The sequence below is a fragment of the Balaenoptera borealis genome (genome assembly GCF_965194805.1).
Source record: "Balaenoptera borealis genome assembly, chromosome: 7".
NCBI classification, from domain to species: Eukaryota; Metazoa; Chordata; class Mammalia; order Artiodactyla; family Balaenopteridae; genus Balaenoptera; species Balaenoptera borealis.
Genome location: NC_138864.1, coordinates 29,356,725 through 29,379,150, shown reverse-complemented (window position 1 = coordinate 29,379,150; position 22,426 = coordinate 29,356,725). Strand labels below are relative to the sequence as shown.

At 36.6% G+C, this 22,426-nt stretch overlaps 1 protein-coding gene across 9 annotated transcripts in view; it reads left to right on the top strand.

Moving 5' to 3' along the window:
- The window catches only part of CACNA2D1 (calcium voltage-gated channel auxiliary subunit alpha2delta 1), a 496,546-nt gene that overhangs the window by 72,759 nt on the left and 401,361 nt on the right, over window positions 1–22,426 (top strand). For all 9 annotated transcript variants that reach the window (XM_082399325.1, XM_082399323.1, XM_082399324.1 and 6 more), the window contains one exon: window positions 14,742–14,823. In XM_082399325.1, coding sequence (XP_082255451.1) covers window positions 14,742–14,823 — 82 coding nt within the window. The remainder of the gene's footprint in view (window positions 1–14,741; window positions 14,824–22,426) is intronic.

Here is a 22,426-nt window from a genome sequence, read left to right as displayed (position 1 = left end):
ATTAATTGGATAAATAACTTCAGTTAAAGATTCATTTACAGGATGTTCAAAGGTGATGTAAATGCCTGTGAAGCTACTTTTTCCCTGCTGTGATCAAGAGATATGAGAGCATGATGTGGAACTTGGAGGCAATACACCATGGATAGTTGAAAAGACAGTTCTCCAGATAGCAAGAGATGTGGCAATGGACTTTTTTTTTTTTTTTCTTTTCCTATACTACAGTGACCTAGAACTGGTAGCGTGAATTCTAATGGAGTGCCTGTCCTCACAAATTCCTTTGTATTTTCTGAGTAGCCATAAGGGAGTCCATTCAGCCTCTCTTTTACAGAAGGAACATTTTGAGGGAAAATATACAGGATGTCAGGCCTGTGGGAGGCTGCTGAGTCACATATGATTCACAGATCTGGCTTCAGAAATCTTTAGATTTTCACATTACTAAACGGGGTGGTCCGTTTTAAAACTGCTTGTTGAAATCCACATTGGGGTGTGCTCTAAATGGAACATGAGGAACGGTGACCGAATGACTATTAATGAAAAAAAAATTAGAAGCCTGCAACAGTTCATTCGGAATGTTGATGTTTAATTCATGTTGCTGGCTGCTTTGTGATTCCTTCTTGTTCCATAAAGATGATGAGTTCTGTGGGCATGCCATCTTACAATTGGCCCCTTGAGCCGAAGTCCTGTCTTCTTATCATCAGGGCTTGTGAAATGCTTCATACCTGTTTCTAAAATGACTGAATGAGATCAGTTTCTAGGCCTTTCCTTCTGACTGCAGAAGAATTATTTCAAATGTGGAAGATAACAAATATCAGCACAAATGAGTCTTTCTATGAAGAGATCGACCATTATATTTTAAAATGTTTATTTCATATTTATAGAAATAGTTTAAATTCCAGTAATCATCTTGTCATTTGTTTCATGATAAAGGAAAATATACCTAAGACTTTTGATTTTTAATTTTTTGATTTTTAATTTTTTGTTATGACTTGTGAATTATCTGATATTAAAGATTTAGTTTAACTAGAAGAAGAATGTTTTAATTTGTATTTAAAATGGACTTCTAAGTTACTATACATACATGAATCATGCTTTGCAGTGTTTTTTTATTTAAAAAAATTTTTTTTTTTTAATTTTGGCTGAGCCGCGCAGCTAGCGGGATCTCAGTTCCCTGACCAGAGATCGAACCTGGGCCACGGCAGTGACAGCACTGAATCCTCACCACTAGGCCACCAGGAAACTCCCTACAGTGTTTTTTAAATTTACTAAATGCATGACATAGAAGCTTCAATTGGATTTAGCTAAAGTGCACACTTTTTCTCCCTGATATTTTTTCTGTTTAATTGCCTAGATTTCGGTCTATTTTTCCACATATAATGCATCAAAGGTCATGATTTTATAATGTTATTTAAACGTTAGCAATTAAGACATCATTTGGGAAATTAATTCAAATAAAAAATGTTTGAAATTGTGACCAAGAAATTGAAAATGATTTCTTTTCCTGTAGTACTTCGACATTTATATAAACTTCTCACCAATGGCTGACAGTCTTTGCAAGGAGTTATTTGATAGTGCTAAAAACTGTAATATTTTCACCATTTGGTAAGCATAAACTCATTTTAAAACACAGTTATTGTTAATTTCACTACGTTAATGGAGAAAAAGCTGTTTGATTAAAAACAGTAGTTCAGCTTTGTGTTTCTGTTGAGCAGATCAGGAAGGGGAGCTGGCTCTAATTCCTATCCAAGAAGCAATCTTCTGCTTGGAACACTTAGTGCGCTCAGACCATTGGAGGAGAGCACAAGGGCAGTGAACATGCTGCTCAGGCAGAGCGTCGAAGAGAACCACGTGTCTGTGCGCACAAAAAGCTCGAAAGCAATGAAATTGTAATGTATTTTATATTTGGAAAGACCTTTCCTATTTTTCTAGAATCCTGTGCTTAATACTAAAAGGAATAAAAAAGTTACGGAATGGCTACTTTTAAGATGTTCCTTTCTGATGGTCTTCAGAGAGAGTTACTGTTTTTCTAATTTGCGAGTTAACACATTTGCATGGACGGCTTTTTGATCGATAAATAAACTCTGTCCTGGAATAGCTATCAGACAAACTATACTATGAGCTATCTTTAAAAGGAGCACCATACAAGTCGGTCTGGGCCCAGACTTTTATATTCTTGCATTTGTTTGTGTATTTGAACCTGCGTTATGAACACAAGGCCAACTGAAAGAGTCATATTTTCCATTCATAGTTGAAGGATTAAATGTTGCTTCTAGAATATTTTATATTTAAAAACACATCAGGGCTGACTCTACATCTGACCTGCTACTCTGTGTCAAATCTCTGTGCCGTGTTGTGTATAATATGAGAGTCAATGGCTGCGTACCTGATGCTGAGGATGCCATGATGTTATGTTAATGAAAGCAGCAAATTCATGGTTTTGTAAATACAGCAACTAGTGCTTGTTTATTTGATAATCTGGATGAAAACTTAATTTGAGGAAAAATTGTAGCATTAAATAATCATGTGCATATTTCTTTTAAGGAAGAAAATACCTGGGTTTTCTCAGTTGCAGTATGTAAATCCTTATTTTCTAACTATAACTTTCCTCTTGCTGTGTAAAAATAAGACTTCGGTAATTGTCATTTTCTCTATCTACGTCAATGAAACAGACTTAGAACCCAGGCCTATGAAAGTGTATAAAATAGAAAACACAAGACATTTGTAAGTTAGGATGAGAGGAGAGTTGGGGGTTATCTGGTGGTTTAATGATGAGAGCAAGCCCTGTTTCAGATCATATAGATTAGCATTTATTAAGATGGTAGACTCTATTGGCTTCTAAGGGCAGATGCTCAGCTCTGCCACTTACTAATTCTGTGACCTTCAGCAAGTAATTTAACCTCTCTGTGCCTCAGTTTCCTCAGTCTGTAAAGTGAGATTCATAATAGTATCTGCCTCATAGAATTTTTGTGAGAATTAGAGTTTTTTCACATAACATGTTTAGAACAGCTGTTGGCACATAGATGCGAGATAGATGCTGTCTCTTGTCTATTGAGCATCTAATATATGTCCAGAAATGTGCTAGATATTCTCAGAATACAGAACTGGAAGCTGTGGCCCATCCACTCAAGGAAAGCAAATATTGTTGGGAAAAAATAATACTAACGTAAGACAGTATATCAACGTGTGTGATGTTTTGTAGGACAGGCTATATCTATTTTAGGAACTTAGAAAAAAAATTTCTGAACACTTGAGGACTTGCCCAGAAGAAGGAACTGAAGTACAGACTTGAAAAATGATCTTCAAGCCCTGAAGAGACTTAAGAGAGGTCATTTCAGGCTAGTGGAAAACATGATTAAATAACATGACAAAACTGACATGTTTGTGAAACACTTAAACTGGCCTGACTGCAGATACCGATCTATGTAGGGAAGTAGATGGGGCATTTAAGTCAGAATCCAAACATAATAAACATTTGAGGATTTTGCAGTACTGGAAATATTACGGATACAATTATTAATTCAGAGAAGAAAGGAAATGAGGAAAATCTGATTATGACATTAAGTAATATTTACATGCTTGAATTAGACAAAAATACATTTTGTGAACTATCTGCAATGGCTGATAAAAAATAAGGTAAACAATGAAAGAGAAGATCCTCAAGAAAATGAATGGAAGTTTTGTAATGTGCAATTAAGAAATTCAACCCATTTGGTTCATAGAAACACCAGCAGCAGATTGTGTGGCCATTTGGGACACCTCCTTTGGCACCAGGCTGGAGGGACAATGCTGCAGGTTGTAACTAAAGGTGATGTGGACATAAAAAACAAAGCTCTCCAGGCCTCCAGGGAGCAGATCCCTTGTATGAGAACCCTCCCCCCTCTAGCTAATCCAGGGAACTACATTAACATCAACCCTAAAGTGTATTGCTCATTTGTTGTCTTGGAAGCTGGCAGCAAATTGCTGCAGCTGAGACAAAAAAATATTAACTAAATAAAGAAACAACGAAAATGCTGGGATAAAACAAAAATCAATCCGAGATGGTGGGAAAGGTAGATCTCATGAAGAATCTTTGGTCTTTGAGAAGTATGACTATGTATATTTGTAAAGCAGATTAAACACACACACACACACACACACACACACACACACACACACATGCACGCGCAACAGCGGAAAGCAAACAGAAAATGAAGGCAGAGGAACACGAACAGCATAAGAATCCGATTTTTAGTGATAAAACCTTTTTTCTTCTTCTCTCGAGTACTTTACCTTTCCACCCTGATTAGCATGATCACATCCCTTTCTGCATTTCTTTCAGGATTGACTCTAGACACAAATGGAATACTAAAGCATTTCACAAGTCTAAACAGCTTTCTAAAAACAGAGCAGCAGTGTTATTGAAAATGGTTTAAATGGAGAATAATTTCAGGAACTAACATTACTGGCATGACAGCCATCTCACAAGCAGTTTTAGATTTATTGTAGATACCAAGTGTTCCTTTCACACACACACACACACACACACACACACACACACACACACACAGTATTTTTCATGATATACTTACCCATGTTATAAGAAATGCATATTTAGCAAATAGTGTGTCTAGGTTATCTAAATCTTTGGCTTACTTATGTTATTTTTTACCCAACTATAAGAACACTGTGGGTGGTTTATTATATAACAAAAAAAGGAGCAGTTTGGCATTGGTGGGATATTTATAGCAAGTGGAACAGTTTTGAAATACATGGTCTTATTACTTCAAATTTATTAATAAGCTATTTATATATCAACACAATTGAAATGGCCAGTTTGTTAGATCTTGTGATATTTTTATTTTTTCCCAGGTCTACAGGGCAGAACTATGTCTCTGATTTCCTTGGGTTAAAAATAAAATTATTTCTTAAAAATAGTGGCATAGGCAGAGAATTGCTTTAGGACAAGGGCCCCAAAGGGTACAGGCTTCTCACTTTCCCTCTCCTCCTCCTCTCATTCCCATACTGTACCAGCTCTTTTCCATTCCCATTTCTTTTGTGTCTCTCCTATTATTTAAAAATAATTTTTTTTAATTAATTTTTATTGGAGTATAGATGATTTACAATGTTATGTTATTTTCTGCTGTACAGCAAAGTGAATCAGTTATACATATACGTATAGCCACTCTTTTTTAGATTCTTTTCCCCATATAGGTCATTACAGAGTATTGAGTAGAGTTCCCTGTGCTATACAGTAGGTTCTTATGTAGAAAACAAACTTATGGTTACCAAGGGGGAAAGGGGGAGTGGAATGGATAAATAGGGAGATTGGCATTGACATATACACACTACTATATTCCTTTTTTGCTCTAGTCTCTATGATAATTGCTAGTGGGATAATTCAAGATGGATGTGGAAGGAAGATGTCTGTTTTAATAGTCTCTTCTTACTAATAGCAGGAAGTTCACACACATTCTTTTCTGACAGAGGACTTACTACGTGAGATATAGGAAGGAAGGACAGTCAGTCTTTGTAGGACCTATTGTAATATTTCTTAGCTATCACTTTGGCTCCATTATTCCAACCAGTAAAAAGGCAAATTCTCTGTGTAGCATTTAAAACAATTAAATAGATAACTACGCAGACTTGACACTTTGTACTCAACTGCTGCACTTTACAATAGATGAAACAGGGTGTAATTTGTGCTGTTCTCAATTTGATGTTCCTCAAATGCATGCAAAGTGAAATGGATTACCATCTCTCTTTCTTTCTTCTTCTTCTTCTTTTTTAAATAGTTTCCTGAACTATGCAATACTCTTTTGAAAGCCATCTTACAGTCAAATCTAACCTCAAAAGGAACAGTATTAATTGCATGGCGAGTATTCTTCTCTCAAATTTAGTGAAAACTTGAATATTTTATATTATTTGCCTTTAGAATTTGGGCTATTTCTGTACAATAAAGTGAAGTAGAGGATATAAAAGATTATCTCAACTACTCAATAAAATATTTGCCTCAATTTTTAGAGATCTCATATAGAATTCTCCAGAGTACACTGAGCCGGCAGACATCATCAAACAGTTGGGAACATATACTGCTATTTGACTCTGTAACGAGTTATTGTAGAGGTAGAGAAGGATTACAAGACTTCATTTTTTTCCTATGAAATTCAATGTCCACTTGAAAGATTTAGAATTATAAGGTATGCGTTACACAGATTAAAAAAAATTTCTTTAAAGTATTAAGTCGCATTTAAAAATTCTTCTACTTGTTGAAAAGTGGGTGCTATTTATAGATGCATGGGTCCAGCAGTTCATTTTTTTCTGATGTGGATTTTGGAGGGAAGAGGAAATTTAGTAACTAAATTATTTACTCTGCGTGCATTAAGTAAAGATAATTGGGTGTTTTAAAAAACAATACTGCAATTACATTTTATTTCAATACATTTTTCTATTTATTCAATAAATATCTGTGTGCCTACTATACGCAAGGCACTGTAATGTTGAGGATTCAGTGATGAATGAGAATAAAAGTATATCCATCTAATCATGAAAGTCTACAGAAAAATAAACACAAACCACAATTAAAGTGCTTTGGAATTTAGTGGATAGAAGAGGACATTTTTAGTTTGGGAGCTTGTGAAGGTGACATTAGAGTAGTTGGGAAATTTATTCACAATGGAGGTGGAGGATTAATTTCAGGGAGAGGTTATAGAGCCAAAGCAGAATGTGGAAAAGGACAGTCGACGCACATGGAAATGTGTGAGGTTGGTGGAAGTAAAATGGCTTAGAAAATCGGAAGCTACAAGGCTGGGCTGTTAAACTTCTCTCAACTTGAAGTTTTCTCATCTATGAAAGTGAGCACTAGTTTTTCTGATGACTAAATGAGAGAGTGAATGTTAAATACCTTTGGCAAGAAGTTTGGCATAAAATAAGGTCTCAGTGCATTCAGCTCTCAGGTACGTATTGGGAAAAACACTGAGATACTATTATTTTACAAAGGATTGAAGGAGGGATATGATGAAGAAATTGATGGCATGGACCTGGATGACTGAGGAGATGGTTTGCCAACAAGAAGAAGGAACACAGAGGGTTAGTGCTGTGGGCAGGGAAGATTTTAAGTTTAGTTTTATAGATATTTTGAAAAAGAATGCTGGAAAATCAAAAGGGAGTGATCTAGCAAACTGTCGTTAAGGCAGAAATGGAGCTCAAATGTAGGAATTATGTATGTAAAGGTGGCAATTGCAGTCATGAGATTTTGACGTTTTGGGGTTGTAGGAACTTAGAGAAACACAGGGTTTCAAAAGGCAGTGGAAAATTGGGAGACGGGAGAGAGCAGAGAGATAGGAAGTAGCTTTGTTGCATGCGTTGACTGCATACCCAGTCTCTGGAGCTTCTCATCGTTCTTCTCTACCAATACCATGCATTCTCACTCTCCTGACTATATCATGCTCAAGTCCTAACCTGCTAATCCTCTGTTACCACTTGACACATGAAACCAAGATGTCACATTTCTAACAAGCAGAGTAAGTATGTTCCTGACATCACAAGTTGGAAAATCCAGAGCATATTCTCATGGAAACAGTATACCTGTTAGTCCAGTTCTGTTGTATCTATATAACCCGATATACATTGATTCAACAGTTTTTGAGCTGCTCAGATATTGTAATATATATTTATTTCCAAGAGAAAGATTTTCAAACAAACTGTAAACTTTCTGAGAGCAATCCATTTTATTTCAGTGATTTTTAGAATTTTTTCTTTTAGAAATTATATTTTGATTCAGGTGATTTAAATGTGGGATATGTGTTCAGGCCACTTTCTTCCTTTAGTGTTCCAGCATATTCTTTTATGAGATTATTAGGCTACAAACCCCCAAAATGATGAGAAATTTGAAATTTGGCAATACAGTATTTTCACATTTTCCTAGAAATATTGTAATAGTATTTTTGGTTCCATAAGAAAAATGTTTAGAAAATAAGTGTTGTGTATAAATATAATACTGTAACATTTTAATGAATATTTTTGGTAGTCTTTGTTATTTAGAATTAGTAGAGATCTTAAAGTTTTCAGGCCCTTCAGTTCACTTTTCCTTGTCCATCTTTCCCACCTGCTGGTATCTGCCCCATATTCATCTGAATGCCTTTTTTCTCCCATCTCACCCTCTTTAGCCTAGTGCCGGTGGAGAAATTCACACAGTCATGCTGATTAGTACTGATGAAAACTGGTGACCCCCAGTATAGAGCTTTTCCTTAAATACTCTCCAGTCATTGTTCTTTTGAAACCTCCAACTTTTCTTTTCAACTACCCTACCTTAATACCTCCTGCCTATCTCTGAACCGATGACCCTGTCTACTTTATTACAAAAAAGAAAAAAAAATAGAGACCAATAAGTAGAACTGTCTCCAGTTTTTGATCGAGTTGTTGTAGCTATTTTCATTTACTTAAAACCTTTTACGTTTCCCCTTCAATCTCCATGGAAGAAGTAACCTACCTTCCAGCCATGGATTAGGGTTCTCCTGTGTTCTGCTTATTTCTTCACTCATCCTTCACCAGATCATGTTTGGAATATAGAGGGTAAGCAAGAAAAAGCTGAGTGAATCTAGAGTCTTTTGAAGGCCCTTGCCCTGTCAGTAAGTTACATGTTCTCTCCTGAGATTTCTCTGTGATGTCTCCTCTCCGTGCCTTTCTCCTTTTGCATAGAACCATGCCTATGTCTCTCTGATTAAAAAACAAAAAGGAGCACTAACTCCTTGTTCTCCATTTTTTCCTAGGTTCCACACTTCTCTCACTGTCCTCACATATAAGATAGATAAATTTCTCTCACCTTGTTTGATGACTCTCTCTCGATATTCTTCCCTTCCCTGGCTTTTGTGATACCATTGTTCTTGGATTCCCTTCTTTCTTGCCGCTACTCAGATTCCTGTCTCTTTTTTCAGTGTTATTTTCCAGAGTTCTAGCTACTGTGTATTTTCTTTCTCCCTCTATAAACTCTCCTTTGGGAGTCATACACTGATTTACCTTTGTCCTTTGTAACTACCTGATCTTTAAATGCTATGGAAACTTCTGAGAGCTTCAAATCTATGTATATTCAATTGCCTACTGGGTTTCTATACGTGAATCTCTCAAAAACATCTCTACCTGAACCAATAAAAACAAACTCATCAATACCCCTCTAAATCGTTCTTCCTCTTATACTTTCTATAACAAAATGTCCTATCATTGTCTAACTGAGGAACTCCGTGAGTCACCTGCAAATCCTTTCTCCCATTCACTATTTAAATCTAGTAGTACATGAAATCCTGTCATCCATCCTTCAGAGTTTTGTTGAGCTGGTTTCTTCTACTTGGTCTCCCTTTTGTTTCCCTCTCTACTCTCGCTACTACTGAGCTGGCTTGAGCCCTCCTCATTTCTTCCATCTTATCTAGCCCCTCCATCCTCACTTTTTGTTCTCCCTCTAAGCCACCATCCACTTGGCTCTCAGAGAAATTATTTTAGCATGTTCATATACCCTTAATCTTGTTACTCGCTAACTTCACATTTTCCATTCTCTCTCCATTATTTTGAGGATACAATCTAAATGCTTCAGAATGTTATTTAAGACCCTGGGTCTGGCCAACTATTTGCCAGAATTTCTTCCTGACCATTCCTGCCCCCATTCCATACATTTGATGAACAACCTTGGACTCCGGCCATACAGACTACTTGTGGTTGCTATGCCACGTTTTAAGTTCCCCCTGCCTTCGTTGTTACTTCCTTCCCTTCTCGATTTTCTTAAATTCCACTTGTCCTTCAGATCTCACTTTGAGTAGCTACTAGTCGAAAACCTCCTCTATCCACCTCCCCACACAACTATCTCATAAACTTTAAGTGACTCTTCTGATTCCTGAAGCATGTCCTACTGATGGGATTCAGGATGGGCTAAATATGGTTACATAGCCTATTGAATATTTTAAGCTGAAGGCGTTGGGGAAGTGGCATCTGCAGGGAGGACTTTGTGACCTTCCCCTCATGTGAGCATTGCTCCCCTATACCTGGGAGAAAGGAGCATCCTTACCTCTGAAGACATGGGGCAGAAAGAGAAATGTGAATGAATGGTCTCTGTTAAGTTTCCCCCAGTTTACTATACTTAGCTCATATTCTTTGTCCCATCATATCTTTCTATTCTTCATCAAACCTAGCATAAAGACACTCAGGTTTAACCATTTTTTGGGGGGGAGGCAGGTCTTCATTTCCTTATGAAACCTCCCGTGTCATGTAAAACTTAAATCAATTTGTATGCATTTCACTTATTAGTCTGTCTTTTGTTACAGGTTCTCAGTCAAGAATTTAGAAAGGTAGAAGAAAAGATACTTTTTCCTCCCCAACACCACCTTATTCTTGTTCTCTTCTGCCTCTTTCCTGTCAGACCCAGTTTTAAACCTAACCAGACTGTAAAGCATGTATCTTTCATTTCTGCCCTGCCAGCTTTTAGTATCTTCTCCAGCAGATACTAGTTCTTGTTGAATGGGCTGACAAAGAAGAAACAGCAAATTCTTCCTCATGGAGTGCTATGTTCATTTCTTATTATCTGAAAAGACTATATCCTCTGTAACTTTCTCCAAAATATTATAGTGCCTTCTGGAGACATTTAATAAAATAGTGCTTAGTGATTATGCATATGTGGTTGACAATTTACCTAGAAAGAGAAAGACTGATGGAGAATTTGCCCGTGTGAATATTTTCCCTTATGTAATTTTTCACTTTCATGATCAATGAGATCTTCGCTTATTTCCTAGCCATTATAATCTTCTAATTCCAGGTTTGAAAGGCAGAGTGCTTATGTATTTTAGGAAAACCAGGTAATACCTCATGTCTATAAAAAATAATGTTTGTTCCTATACTATGTTCTTAACAGCTTGTCAGTGGGACAGAGAAGACTGATCGGGCCCTAAATTGCTTTTCAGCCAAAACAGGTTCACACCAGTGAACACTGGCAGTGACAGTACACTCAGGTGTCAAGTTAGAAAGCACGTTTTGGATTGGTTTAGCATGAATCAGAATTCAGGAGTTTATTTTTTTACATATAGTCTTTGTTTCTCAGTTTTCCGGCCAAAAACATGTATAACACTTCTTACTATTTGTCAATGTTGGCAATTATATTTGAGAAGAGATGATTCCTTTTCTCTGGGTTTTGTTCAGTGATTGCTTGGAGAAATGAAAGGGTCTCATCTGAATTAGAAAATGATGTCCATGTTTTTTTCTCCTACCCATCCCCTACTGTAATTTTTTTGTTCTTAATGTAAAAATGGATCACAATTATACTTACCTAATAGAGTAACACGAATATTAGTTAGTATTTGTAATATTTTTCAAATATATATACCAGCCCATAAGTAGCACAAAGTATATTAGAATAATGTGGTGTGCATCATTTATTTTAATGGTTCTAGAATTTTCTCTTAACTTTACACCCTTTTCCCATTTATTTATTTTTTGTTTCTTGATAATCATTTTGAAAATCATATTCATACAGCATGATTCAATAAATATTCTTCCTTATTTTCATTTGTGTGAAAGTACCCCTTGCTTTTATCTATTACATTTACCAACTAGTTTGTTTTACGTGTAAATCAAGCCCCTCTGTGTTTTCTTCTAAGGCATTTCATCCTTTTTCATGACTGATTTTCAGTTTTCCTTCTTCCTCTTTAGATTTTTAGCTCATTACTCTTTTATATGGTCTCCTATATGTACCTCACTTAAATTCCTTCCCCATGTTATACTTTTTCCACATTTAATTTTTTTTTTTTTTTTCCCCCCTAAGGGTCTGGCTTTATTTATTTATTTATTTATGGCTGTGCTGGGTCTTCGTTTCTGTGCGAGGGCTTTCTCTAGTTGCGGCAAGTGGGGGCCACTCTTCATCGCGGTTCGCGGGCCTCTCACTATCGCGGCCTCTCTTGTTGCGGAGCACAGGCTCCAGACGCGCAGGCTCAGTAGTTGTGGCTCACGGGCCCAGTTGCTCCGCGGCATGTGGGATCTTCCCAGACCAGGGCTCGAACCCGTGTCCCCTGCATTGGCAGGCAGACTCTCAACCACTGCGCCACCAGGGTAGCCCCACATTTAATTTTTAATACTATTACATTTAAATTTATCAGAAAAAAGGTTGATGACCTTGTAGTAGTATTGAAATTTTTGTCTAAGGAGAAGACAAACGTGGTTAAATCCTCATGATCAAAGCACTTATGAAATAAAGTTCATTTTCAAAACAGCACTTTTCTACCCCATTCTTGGAGGGGTAGAAACCAGTGTGGTGAAACCAGTGAACATGGCCAGGCCTCGGAATAATGAGAACTGGCTCTCTTGAGAGAGGTGATGCAGCCGCCTACCATTTTAGATCCAGAATGTTGGTCATTGAGGATGAGAATGGTTCAGTGTTACTCTTCATCGCTCAATCAATTTCCTAAGGGAAAATGTGCATAAGTGCCTTTTAAATACTAATCATGAAAGCTGTGATTTTCCTCATAGTAAATTTTTCTGAAACGTTTGAGAGCCACTAACACACTTCTGGAGAACAGGGGGGAAGGGACCAGGGTTGTTGTTCTTCCACAGAGTCCACCCACTGACGGGTTCATTCTCTAACGTGCTTTAAAGAACCTGTGCCTTTAGAGGTTCCTGGTGGGATCAGCAGATATGATTTCTGCTCCTCATGCCCTGTTGTCATTCCATTGAAAAGACTGACAGACGGGAGAGAGGGGGCTCAGTTCAGTGTGAATGCTGACTGGACAGAGCCCGCGCTGCGGTGGGGAAACCAGCTTCAGTCCTTGAATTACAGCTTGCTCTCTTATGACAGAAGAGTTACCTTTTTTAAAAAAATTTTTTATTGAATTATAGTTGATTTACAATGTTGTGTTAATTTCTGCTGTACGGTGAGGTGACTCAGTTATACATATATATATATATCCTTTTTCATATTCTTTTCCATCATGGTTTATCACAGGACATTGAATATAGTTCCCTGTGCTATACAGTAGGACCTCGTTGTTTATCCGTCCTGTATAGTATAATAGTTTGCATCTGCTAATCCCAAACTTCCAATCCTTCTCTCCCCCCCCACCTCCCCTCCCCCTTGGCAGCCACAAGTCTGTTCTCTATGCCTTAGAGTCTGTTTCTGTATTGTAGATATGATCATTTGAGAGTTTATGTTCACTGTCAAATGAACATATCTAAGAGTTACCTTTTAAATGTATAAATTATTTGTATGCTATTGCAGTATACTGAAACTGAATAAATCACACTGTCAATCAAAAAAAAAAAGGAGGGAAAACGTTTAGTATTTATAAAATCCAAACAATAGAATAAATAAGCAATGATAGATACACAGACCATATATATGTAGAGAGAAGTTCAAATTCCAATATAAATCATTTCCTATCGTTCTTATTAGTGTTTTCTTATATTTGCATGGACAGAAAAGGGCACACACTTTAGGTCTTTTTGCAACATGAGGATGAATAAATGAAGTATATGAAGGGATTGCAAATTAAATTTAACTTATTAGAATGGGGAAAATTGTGTGGTATTTGGTAATCTCTAATGACAGGAAAAATAAGATAGACCATCAGTTTAGAATTTTCTAAAATGTTCTGACATCCATAGCTTGTATTTTAAGATCTCCATTACGTTAAAGTATATACAATTGTCTCTTGAACAACATGGGTTTAAACTTCGTGAGTCTATTTATAGTAGATTGTTTTTCAGTTAACGTGCAGTACTACATGATCCATCATTGGTTTCATCTGTGGATGCCAAACCGCGGATGCCGAGGGCTGACTGTAAAGTTATTTGCGGATTTTCAGCTGCCTGGGGCTTTGCACTCCTAACCCCCCACATTGTTCAAGGCTCACCTGTACATGAAAAGGATTTGAACTGGAACCTTCAATCATAATTTTAATGCTCAAAACCATTTCTTTAAAACTTAAGCCTTGATCCAGTAATTCCAAATCTAAGAGTCTAGCTAAGGAAATGAAATACTTTTAAGCTTAATGTGTACTGAGATATTTGTTGCAGTGAAATTTTTAGCAATTAAAGCTGATGACATTCTAGTTATCTTTTAAAAAAGGAGGATGGTCAAGTATATTATGGGATTTAGAGATAAGGGAATATTAAGTGGCCATTAAAGTACAGTGTTTATAAAATATCTGTAATGACGTGGAAGGGTATTTATCATGTGACTGATGGAAAAAAAGATATGTGAATTTTACATAATATGTGCTTGACCTTGTGAAAGAATTTTAAAAGACTTGAAGGGAATACATCAAAATGTTAAGTGATTATCCTTGGGTATTGGAATTATAAGAAATTTAAAAATATTTGTCATTTTCTGGCATTTTTCAAATATTCTACATTTAACATTTAGTATTATATTATATTATATTATGAAGGCTTGTAACCTAAAGGATAAAGTTTAGTTTAGAATATTCCATTCAGTAACTTGTTTTTAATGGCATTTTCATAAAAATTAAGCAAACGTTTACCCTCATTTGTCATTTTTCTCTTTTTGAGTTGGGGATATTTTAGCATCCTAAGAGGTTGACCCCTAAAGGTTCATTGGTTTTGTCACTTAAAAGTGGGCTGGGGTGGGTGGGTAGGTATAGTAGGAGCTAGGAAGGAGGAGAAAGACTTAAAGGTAATTTAATGAATTATATGCGGATAATCTGTGCATATAGAATGTCAGTCTGTGGCCTTACTTTGTGAGAGATCTGATAGAATATTCTCTTCTCTGATTTCTGCAGCATCAAGTCATGGGTGGATAAGATGCAGGAAGACCTTGTCACCCTGGCAAAAACTGCAAGTGGAGTCAACCAGCTTGTTGATGTGAGTAAAGTCTCCCCGAACTTACTAATCATTTCTTTAATTTGCATGCAGTTCTTTCCTCTAAGAAACTTTCTATATTATATATAGGACAGTTTTTCATGTGAATCTGATAGTGAAATTCTGAGAGGGGCTTTTGGTGCTGCTAGTTATTGCCATCCCTAATAATTAGTGAGGTGTTCTCACCACACTTTACAGTTTATATACAGCCTTCCCTTACATGAGTTCGTATGATGTATAGTCATCCCTGAAATTCAAATTGGGGTGTCCTGTTTCCTCCAGTCTTCAGAGGACATTAGGATCTTTTGTATAGTGGTGACTTTAAGCCCTGTGAGGGATTCTTTTGAATATCCTCAATGGGAACATATCTTCATTCTTTGAGGGTAGATTTTATTTTCAAAAGTGGTTTACAATGTTTATAGCCATGCCTAGAGGCTAGAGTGAATCACTGAGATGGGTCGTACAGACTTTTGTGCAAGGAAAGGAGACACTATAAAAGATTGTTTTTCTTATGATTTATGAAATGACTATGAATGTCACTCTAAAATGATTTTTGATAATAATAGCAACATGTAAATATTTGTGTAGCATCTTAAATAGATCATTTTCCTTGGGTAAGAGCATGTACATGTATAGCTTCCGTAAGATTTATTAAATTTTAAACATCATTTCTTTAGAGTCTCACTGCTTTCATTTCAATGTAAGTAATCTAACAATTTGAAAGTACCTTCATCTTGTGTTCTTAGTGATGCAGTGAGGTGTTTCGTTTTCCAAAAATGTGGTGGATCAATGAGGTGAAATGGTATAAAAGTGGTTTCATGTATGATCTGTGAATATTTATTACATGAATATTTATATGTGAATATTCCTCTCTGGGAGAAACTAGAATGAATGGTTACTCTATGTATTAATAGGAATTCGTAAAGAAACCTTACTAAGCATATGCTTCAAAATATTATTCCAGAATCTCTTCATAACACAATTGTAGGGTTCAGAGTCTATGTTGAGTAAATTTCAATATTTATGAGTTGAAATAAGGAATATATTTTGAAGTGAAAAGTGTTCTTTGTGAATAACAATGATCGAATTAATTCTAATGAACAGTTATTGAGCACACAACATGTCCCAGGCACTGGGCAGGCTACCAGGGGTTGACAGAGACACAGTTCCTCTCCTCAGAGAACTGACATGCTAGTAATCAAAATCTCCATTTTTGAAGGTGCAAAGATGCCTGAAGGCTACTGTTAGCTGATGTTTGGGATCTGCAATGATTCACTGTGGGAAAATAAATTAGAATATGAAAGTGTGTAGGGTAATAAGTAAGCCTCTATGAAAGTGATGGCATTTGTGGAATGAGAAAAAAAGAAAAGAGAATTGACAGATTCTGGTTAAAAGTTATGTGACTCTTTTTATTGACAGATTGAAATTAAAAATAAACTGGTTTTGGGAGCTCTTCTTTACTCCTCAGTGTTTTATCAGCCTCAAAAACCACTTTCTTGGCTGACCTCTTTTTTTACTTTTGGTGTTAATACGTGAACCCTCTCTTGCCAAATCTGCTTTTTTCAATGAATCTTTAAGAAAAAAAAAAGTCTCACCTGATGTCCATTATGCTTTATAAGTTGTAGATGACTAAGAAGAGTGTAAATATTGATGAATGAGTAAATGGCCTTGTCTAAATTAGGATAACAAAATAGAATGGACAGGATGGAAGAAAATCCCCACAATGCTGCTTTTATGAGGCATTGTACCTCATTACAGTGATAGAAAAAATACAAATAAAAGAATTATATGTATGTAACAAGGGAGGGAAAGAGGAATTTACTGTTGGAAGAAGAATTTAAGTATTAGGGGACAAGAAGATAGATAAATGTGTCCATATGCCTCTTTCTTTTTGCCCAGAGAGAAGGTGGTCCATGATGGGGGCAAAAGAGGTGCATTTCTTTTTTTTTAATTAAAAAAATTTTTTTTGGCTGCATTGGGTCTTCATTGCTGTGCAGGCTTTCTCTTGTTGTGGTGAGCGGGGGCTACTCTTCGTTGCGGTGCATGGGCTTCTCATTGCGGTGGCTTCTCTTGTTGCAGAGCATGGGCTCTAGGCGCGCGGGCTTCAGTAGTTGCAGCACGCGGGCTCAGTAGTTGCAGCACGCGGGCCATAGAGCACACGAGTTTCAGTAGTTGCAGCGTGTGGGTCCACTAGTTGCGGAGCACGGGCTCAGTAGTTGTAGTGCACGGGCTTAGTTGCTCCACGGCATGTGGGATCTTCCTGGAGCAGGGATCGAGCCTATGTCCCCTGCATTGGCAGGAGGATTCTTAACCACTGTGCCACCAGGGAAGTCCCAGAGGTGCATTTCTTTTTGGCCACAGGAACTTAAAGCGCAGACTAGCTGAAGGATGCCAGAGTTGAGAGTGAACTTTGTGTTGAGACTAGGGGTGTTAGATGCATGGTGAGGATCAAAAGTTCAATAAATAGAGGAATTTAGCAGGTTTTGGGTTGAAATTCAATATTTAAAAAATGATAATTCCCAAATTATTGAATGTAGTTTCTACTGGCATCGCAGGGCACATCTTGCTTTTTACCTGCAGGCTCAGCTGCAATGAGGGAACATAGCTAAAATAGGACATCTTTGCAATTTTATGAAAATTACTTTGGGCATCATAAAATATTAGCCCAGGGAAGTCTGATATATAGTATTGAATAAAAGCAGTACTTTAACTTTAAAAATTAGAGATTTTGCCCAGGTACCTGACTAACTTCTGTTAAAGATCAAGAATGAATAGGCTTATGTAGTACTATTAGCCCTGATGCATTCAAGTTTTAAGATATCTTTTATTGGATTTTTCCATTTCTAATCAAGTATTGGAAGAATACACATGTCCTTCAGTTGTGTATGATCATCCACAGGGTAGATTAAATAATTGAGGAAAGAGGGGCTTCCCTGGTGGCACAGTGGTTAAGAATCTGCCTGCCAATGCAGGGGACACAGGTTCGAGCCCTGGTCCAGGAAGATGCCACATGCTGCGGGGCAGCTAAACCCGTGCACCACAACTACTGAACCTGAGCTCTAGCCCACGAGCCACAACTACTGAGTCCGCGTGCCACAACTACTGAAGCCCACGCCTAGAGCCCGTGCTCTGCAACAAGAGAAGCCACTGCAATGAGAAACCTGTGCACCACAACAAAGAGTAGCCCTCACTCACCCCAACTAAAGAAAGGCTGCGTGCAGCAACGAAGACCCAAGGAGGCCAAAAATAAATAAACAAACAAATAAATAAATTTATCAAAAAAAATTGAAAGAAAAAATAAAGTTAGGAGAAAGAGATAATGCATTGTACTTTTTCTTAGTATAGTACTTAATATATTAGAACCTTTTAAATACAACTGAGGACTACTTTTTTTTTTTTTTCCTAAATTAGTTCAAGTATTCAAGCACTGTCCTAAGCCCTTTGCATCCATTATCTTATTAATCCTCAGGACAACCTTGTGAAGGGAATATCATCATCTTTAATATGCAGGAAGAAATTATTTGCAAGGTTAAATTTTTGTTCTAGGGTATACAACTACTAAATGAGATATAACTCCAACAATGAAAAGAGTCTTGTTATGCTTTAGAATATATGTTAATATTTTACCTTTTTATGTTACCACTTGTATTTTGAGAAGGTGAGCAGATCTTCAGTTAGGTACAAGGTTAATATATCTGGTTATGCTACTGCTCTTTTTATAAAAGACATAAAGAAGAAGTGAAAGCTCTGCCACCAAATATCTACTCATGAACATTTCCATTTGAGTTTCTTTAAAAAAGAAAAATGTAGAAGGAAATTCTAAGATGTAAATTTGCATGCAGAATTTAAAAACCTCCATTATTGTTCATGTGCACAGAAATGGTTTTGTGTGTATATCTGTTGAAAGAATTGCTATGAATTGTAGAGGAAGTTTTTCCTGATTTTGTTTTCATGGTCTTCTAACTGAAGAAAATATACTCATTATTTTTTATAGAATGTTATAGCATATCCTTTTAAAAAATCTTAAAGACTATTATACCTGTAGTTCTTACAGTTGATAGCTTTGTGGTATAGCCAAGATGTTTATTTATTAACCTCATGGTGTTGCTGACATAGTTGACATAATCCATGTAAAATATTTATTGACCTGTAATCAGAACTCAAGAAATGTCATTCATTTGTTATATTAATTGAGGGTATAGTATTATATTAGTTGGAGGTACAGGCGGAACCAATGTAACAAAGAGGTAAGATAACCGTGTATTTTTCTCTCATATGACAATCTAGAGGTGAGCAGTCTAGGGTCAGCAGAGTGGCTCTGCCATCCTCAGCATATGGCTTCCTTCCTGGGTCCAAGGTGATCTTTCAGTTGCCCTTATTTCCCAGCCATCATGCAAAGGGAGAGAGACTAGAAGAGCAGGTACACAGTCCCTGTAAGGGTAAGACATCTTGCGCCCATTCTAGTGGTCAGAACTTATTCTCATGGCCACATCTTAACTGGAAAGGAGTCAGAGAAATGGAGTCTTTAGCTGGGTAATGATACGCTTACTCTCTCACAGTGGAAGAGGACAGAACAAAGAGTGGAGGATAACTAGTCTTCCACTGATAGGTACTACTTTTTGAAGAGCTATGTCTAAAAATGTATTAAAGACACGTTAATACAAAATGCAATGCAAAATGCAATGCAGATTATGAAACATATATGTATTTTTTAAATAATTTGAATTATAGAATTTTTTGGAGACATTGTATTACTTTTGTTTACTTTTTATTGAATAAATTTGACATCATGTAAATTTAAGTTGCACGTCATGTTACTTTGATACATTTATATTTTTTAATATGGTGGCCATTGTAATGATATTTATCACATTACATACTTATAGTACAATATTATTGTCTGTGTTCAGTAAACCATACATTAAATCTGTATCACTATTTTAGTATTTGTTACAAGTTTGTACTCTTAAATGCTATTAATTTTATCCCACTGCCCCCTCTCCCCTGGTAACCTCTGCTTTACTGTGTTTTTTGTTTTTTTTTTTACACGTTTGATTTTTTTAGATTCCACACATAAGTGATATCGTACAGTACTTTTCTTTCTTTGTCTGGCTTATCTCACTTAACGTAATGTGCGCAAGGTCCATCCATGTTGTTGAAAATGGCAGAATATTCTTCTTTCTCATGGTTGAATAATATTTTATTGTATATATACTACATCTTTTTATTCATTCATCCATTGATGGGCATTTGGGTTGTTTTCATTTCTTGGCTACTGTGAATAGTGCTGCAAATAAACATGAAGGTACATATGTCTCATCAAACTCCTATTTTCTTTCCTTTGGGTATATCCCCAGAAGCAGAATTGCTGGTTCATATGGTAGGTCTATTTTTAATTTTTTGAGGAACCTCCATATTGTTTTCCATTGTTTTTGGACTAATTTACTTCCCACCAATAGTGTGTAAGGATTACTTTTTCACCAGTACGTGCCAGCACTTGTTGTCTCTTGTCTACTTGATGATAGCCATTCTAACAGGTGTGAGGTGATAGCTTTTTGTGATTTTTATTTGCATTTCCCTGATGATTAATAAGGTTGAGCATCTTATCATGTGCCTGTTGCTCATTTTGATGACCTCTTTGGAAAAAATTTCTATTTCTTCTGCCCTTTTCTTCCATTGGATTATTTTTGTTATTGTTGTTATTAAGTTGTGTTAATATGCAAAATATATTTAAAAACTAACCCCTTTCTGATATTTAGTTTGCCAATTTTTCTCCCTTCTGTAGGCTACCTTTTCATTTTAATTGTTTTTTTTGTTTTTGTTTTTGCTGTGCAGAAGCTTTTGAATTTGATGTAGTCCCATTTGATGATTTTTGCTTTTGTTGTTTGTGCTGTTGGCATTGTGCCCAAAGAATCATTGCCAAGACCAATATCAGTGAGCCTCTTGCCTATGTTTTCTAGGATTTTTATGGTGTCAGGTCTTAATTTAAGTCTTTGTTCCATTTCGAGTTAATTTTTGTGAATGGTGTGAGATAGAAGTCCAGTTTCACTGTCCTGCATGTGTTTTTCCAGTTTTCCCAGCATCATTCATTGAAGAGACTAACCTTTACCCCTTGGGTGTTCTTGGCTCTCTTGTTGAATAGTAGTTGATCATATGTACTGGGATTTAATTCTGGGCTCTCTATTCTGTTACAGTTGTCTATGTGTTTATTTTTGTGCCAGTACTGTACTATTTTTCATTACCATGGCTTTGTAGTATAGTTTGAAAGCAGCAAGTGTAATACTTCCAGTTTTGTTCTTTGTTCTCAGGATTGGTTTGGCTATTTGGGGTCTCTTGTGGTTCCAAACAAATTTTAGGATTATTTCTTCTACTTCTGTAAAGAATGCATTTGGTATTTTGATGGCAATTGTGTTGAATCTAAAGATGGCTTTGGTTAGTATGGCCATTTTAACAATATTAATTCTCCCGTTCCATGAACACAGGATGTCTTTCCATTTGTTTATGTCTTCTCCAATTTCTTTCAGTAAAGTGAGGGCATTTTATTACTTTTAAACACACACACACACAAACACAAACTTTTTTAGCTGTTGTGCTGGCAAGTGGAGAGGATGATAATCATATGTTAATAAATAGATGACATTTTAGAAATTAAAGTGGTCTTAATATTTTGGAAACAAGGTTAAGTTCATAAAACATTCACTGGCAACCATTTTTTCATTTAATACATTAATAAATTATTTCATGATAAAGTTATACCAAAATTTCAACCAGTATCTAAATGACCAGGTATTCAAAATCAATGGTTTCTATAACAATAAGAATTTGCTTTATGCAAAAGGTTTCTAAAAATAAATTGATGAATAGAAACTGCTCTTTATTTTTTCTATAAAACGCCTTGCTGAATCTGCAAAAAGTTATATTAAAAGGAAATGGAACTTTGCAAGTATGTCAGAAATCCTCAGTTGCTGCACTTGATTGCCTCTGCCCTGGGGAAAGCAAACCACAACGGTGGAAACAAATTACAGTCATCCCGGAGGTTAGTTGTCTCCTTTGTGTGCTATTTTATTCACACTCCCGCCTTTCCCTTTAGGAATCCGAGACCTTCTTGTAGACTCCTTTCTATTACAAAAGGAAGGGATTGATAGATATCATTTCCACTTGGTTATTTAAGTCTTTGGTAACTCTTTGAGCCCTGGAGCAGAACATATTTGGTATTAGGAAGCAGATGTGAAGACCGTATTTTGGGAAGAGGTAGAGTTTCTCCTCATTCCAAATAGGTCTCTTATTCCTGGCAGGGAACGGGTGGGGACAGGGAACTAGCAGAACCTGGGCTGAGGTGAGGCACATGATGCACTGAAGGTGAAGACTTTAAGGAGGCGCACTTGTTCTGAGGATCATAAACTTGCACGATCCTTAGAGTGAGTTAGGGGCTCCTAAAATTTTGTGCTCTCGCTGCCTCACTTGCCTCACCCTCGTCCTAGCCCTGAGGCCCACGGACAGGAAAGGCCTAACTTGCTCTGTATATTCTGCTCCCCATGGCTGAATGCAGAGACATTTGCAGCCTTTGGACATCACACAAATTACAGGCTACATTTTCTTTCCTGTG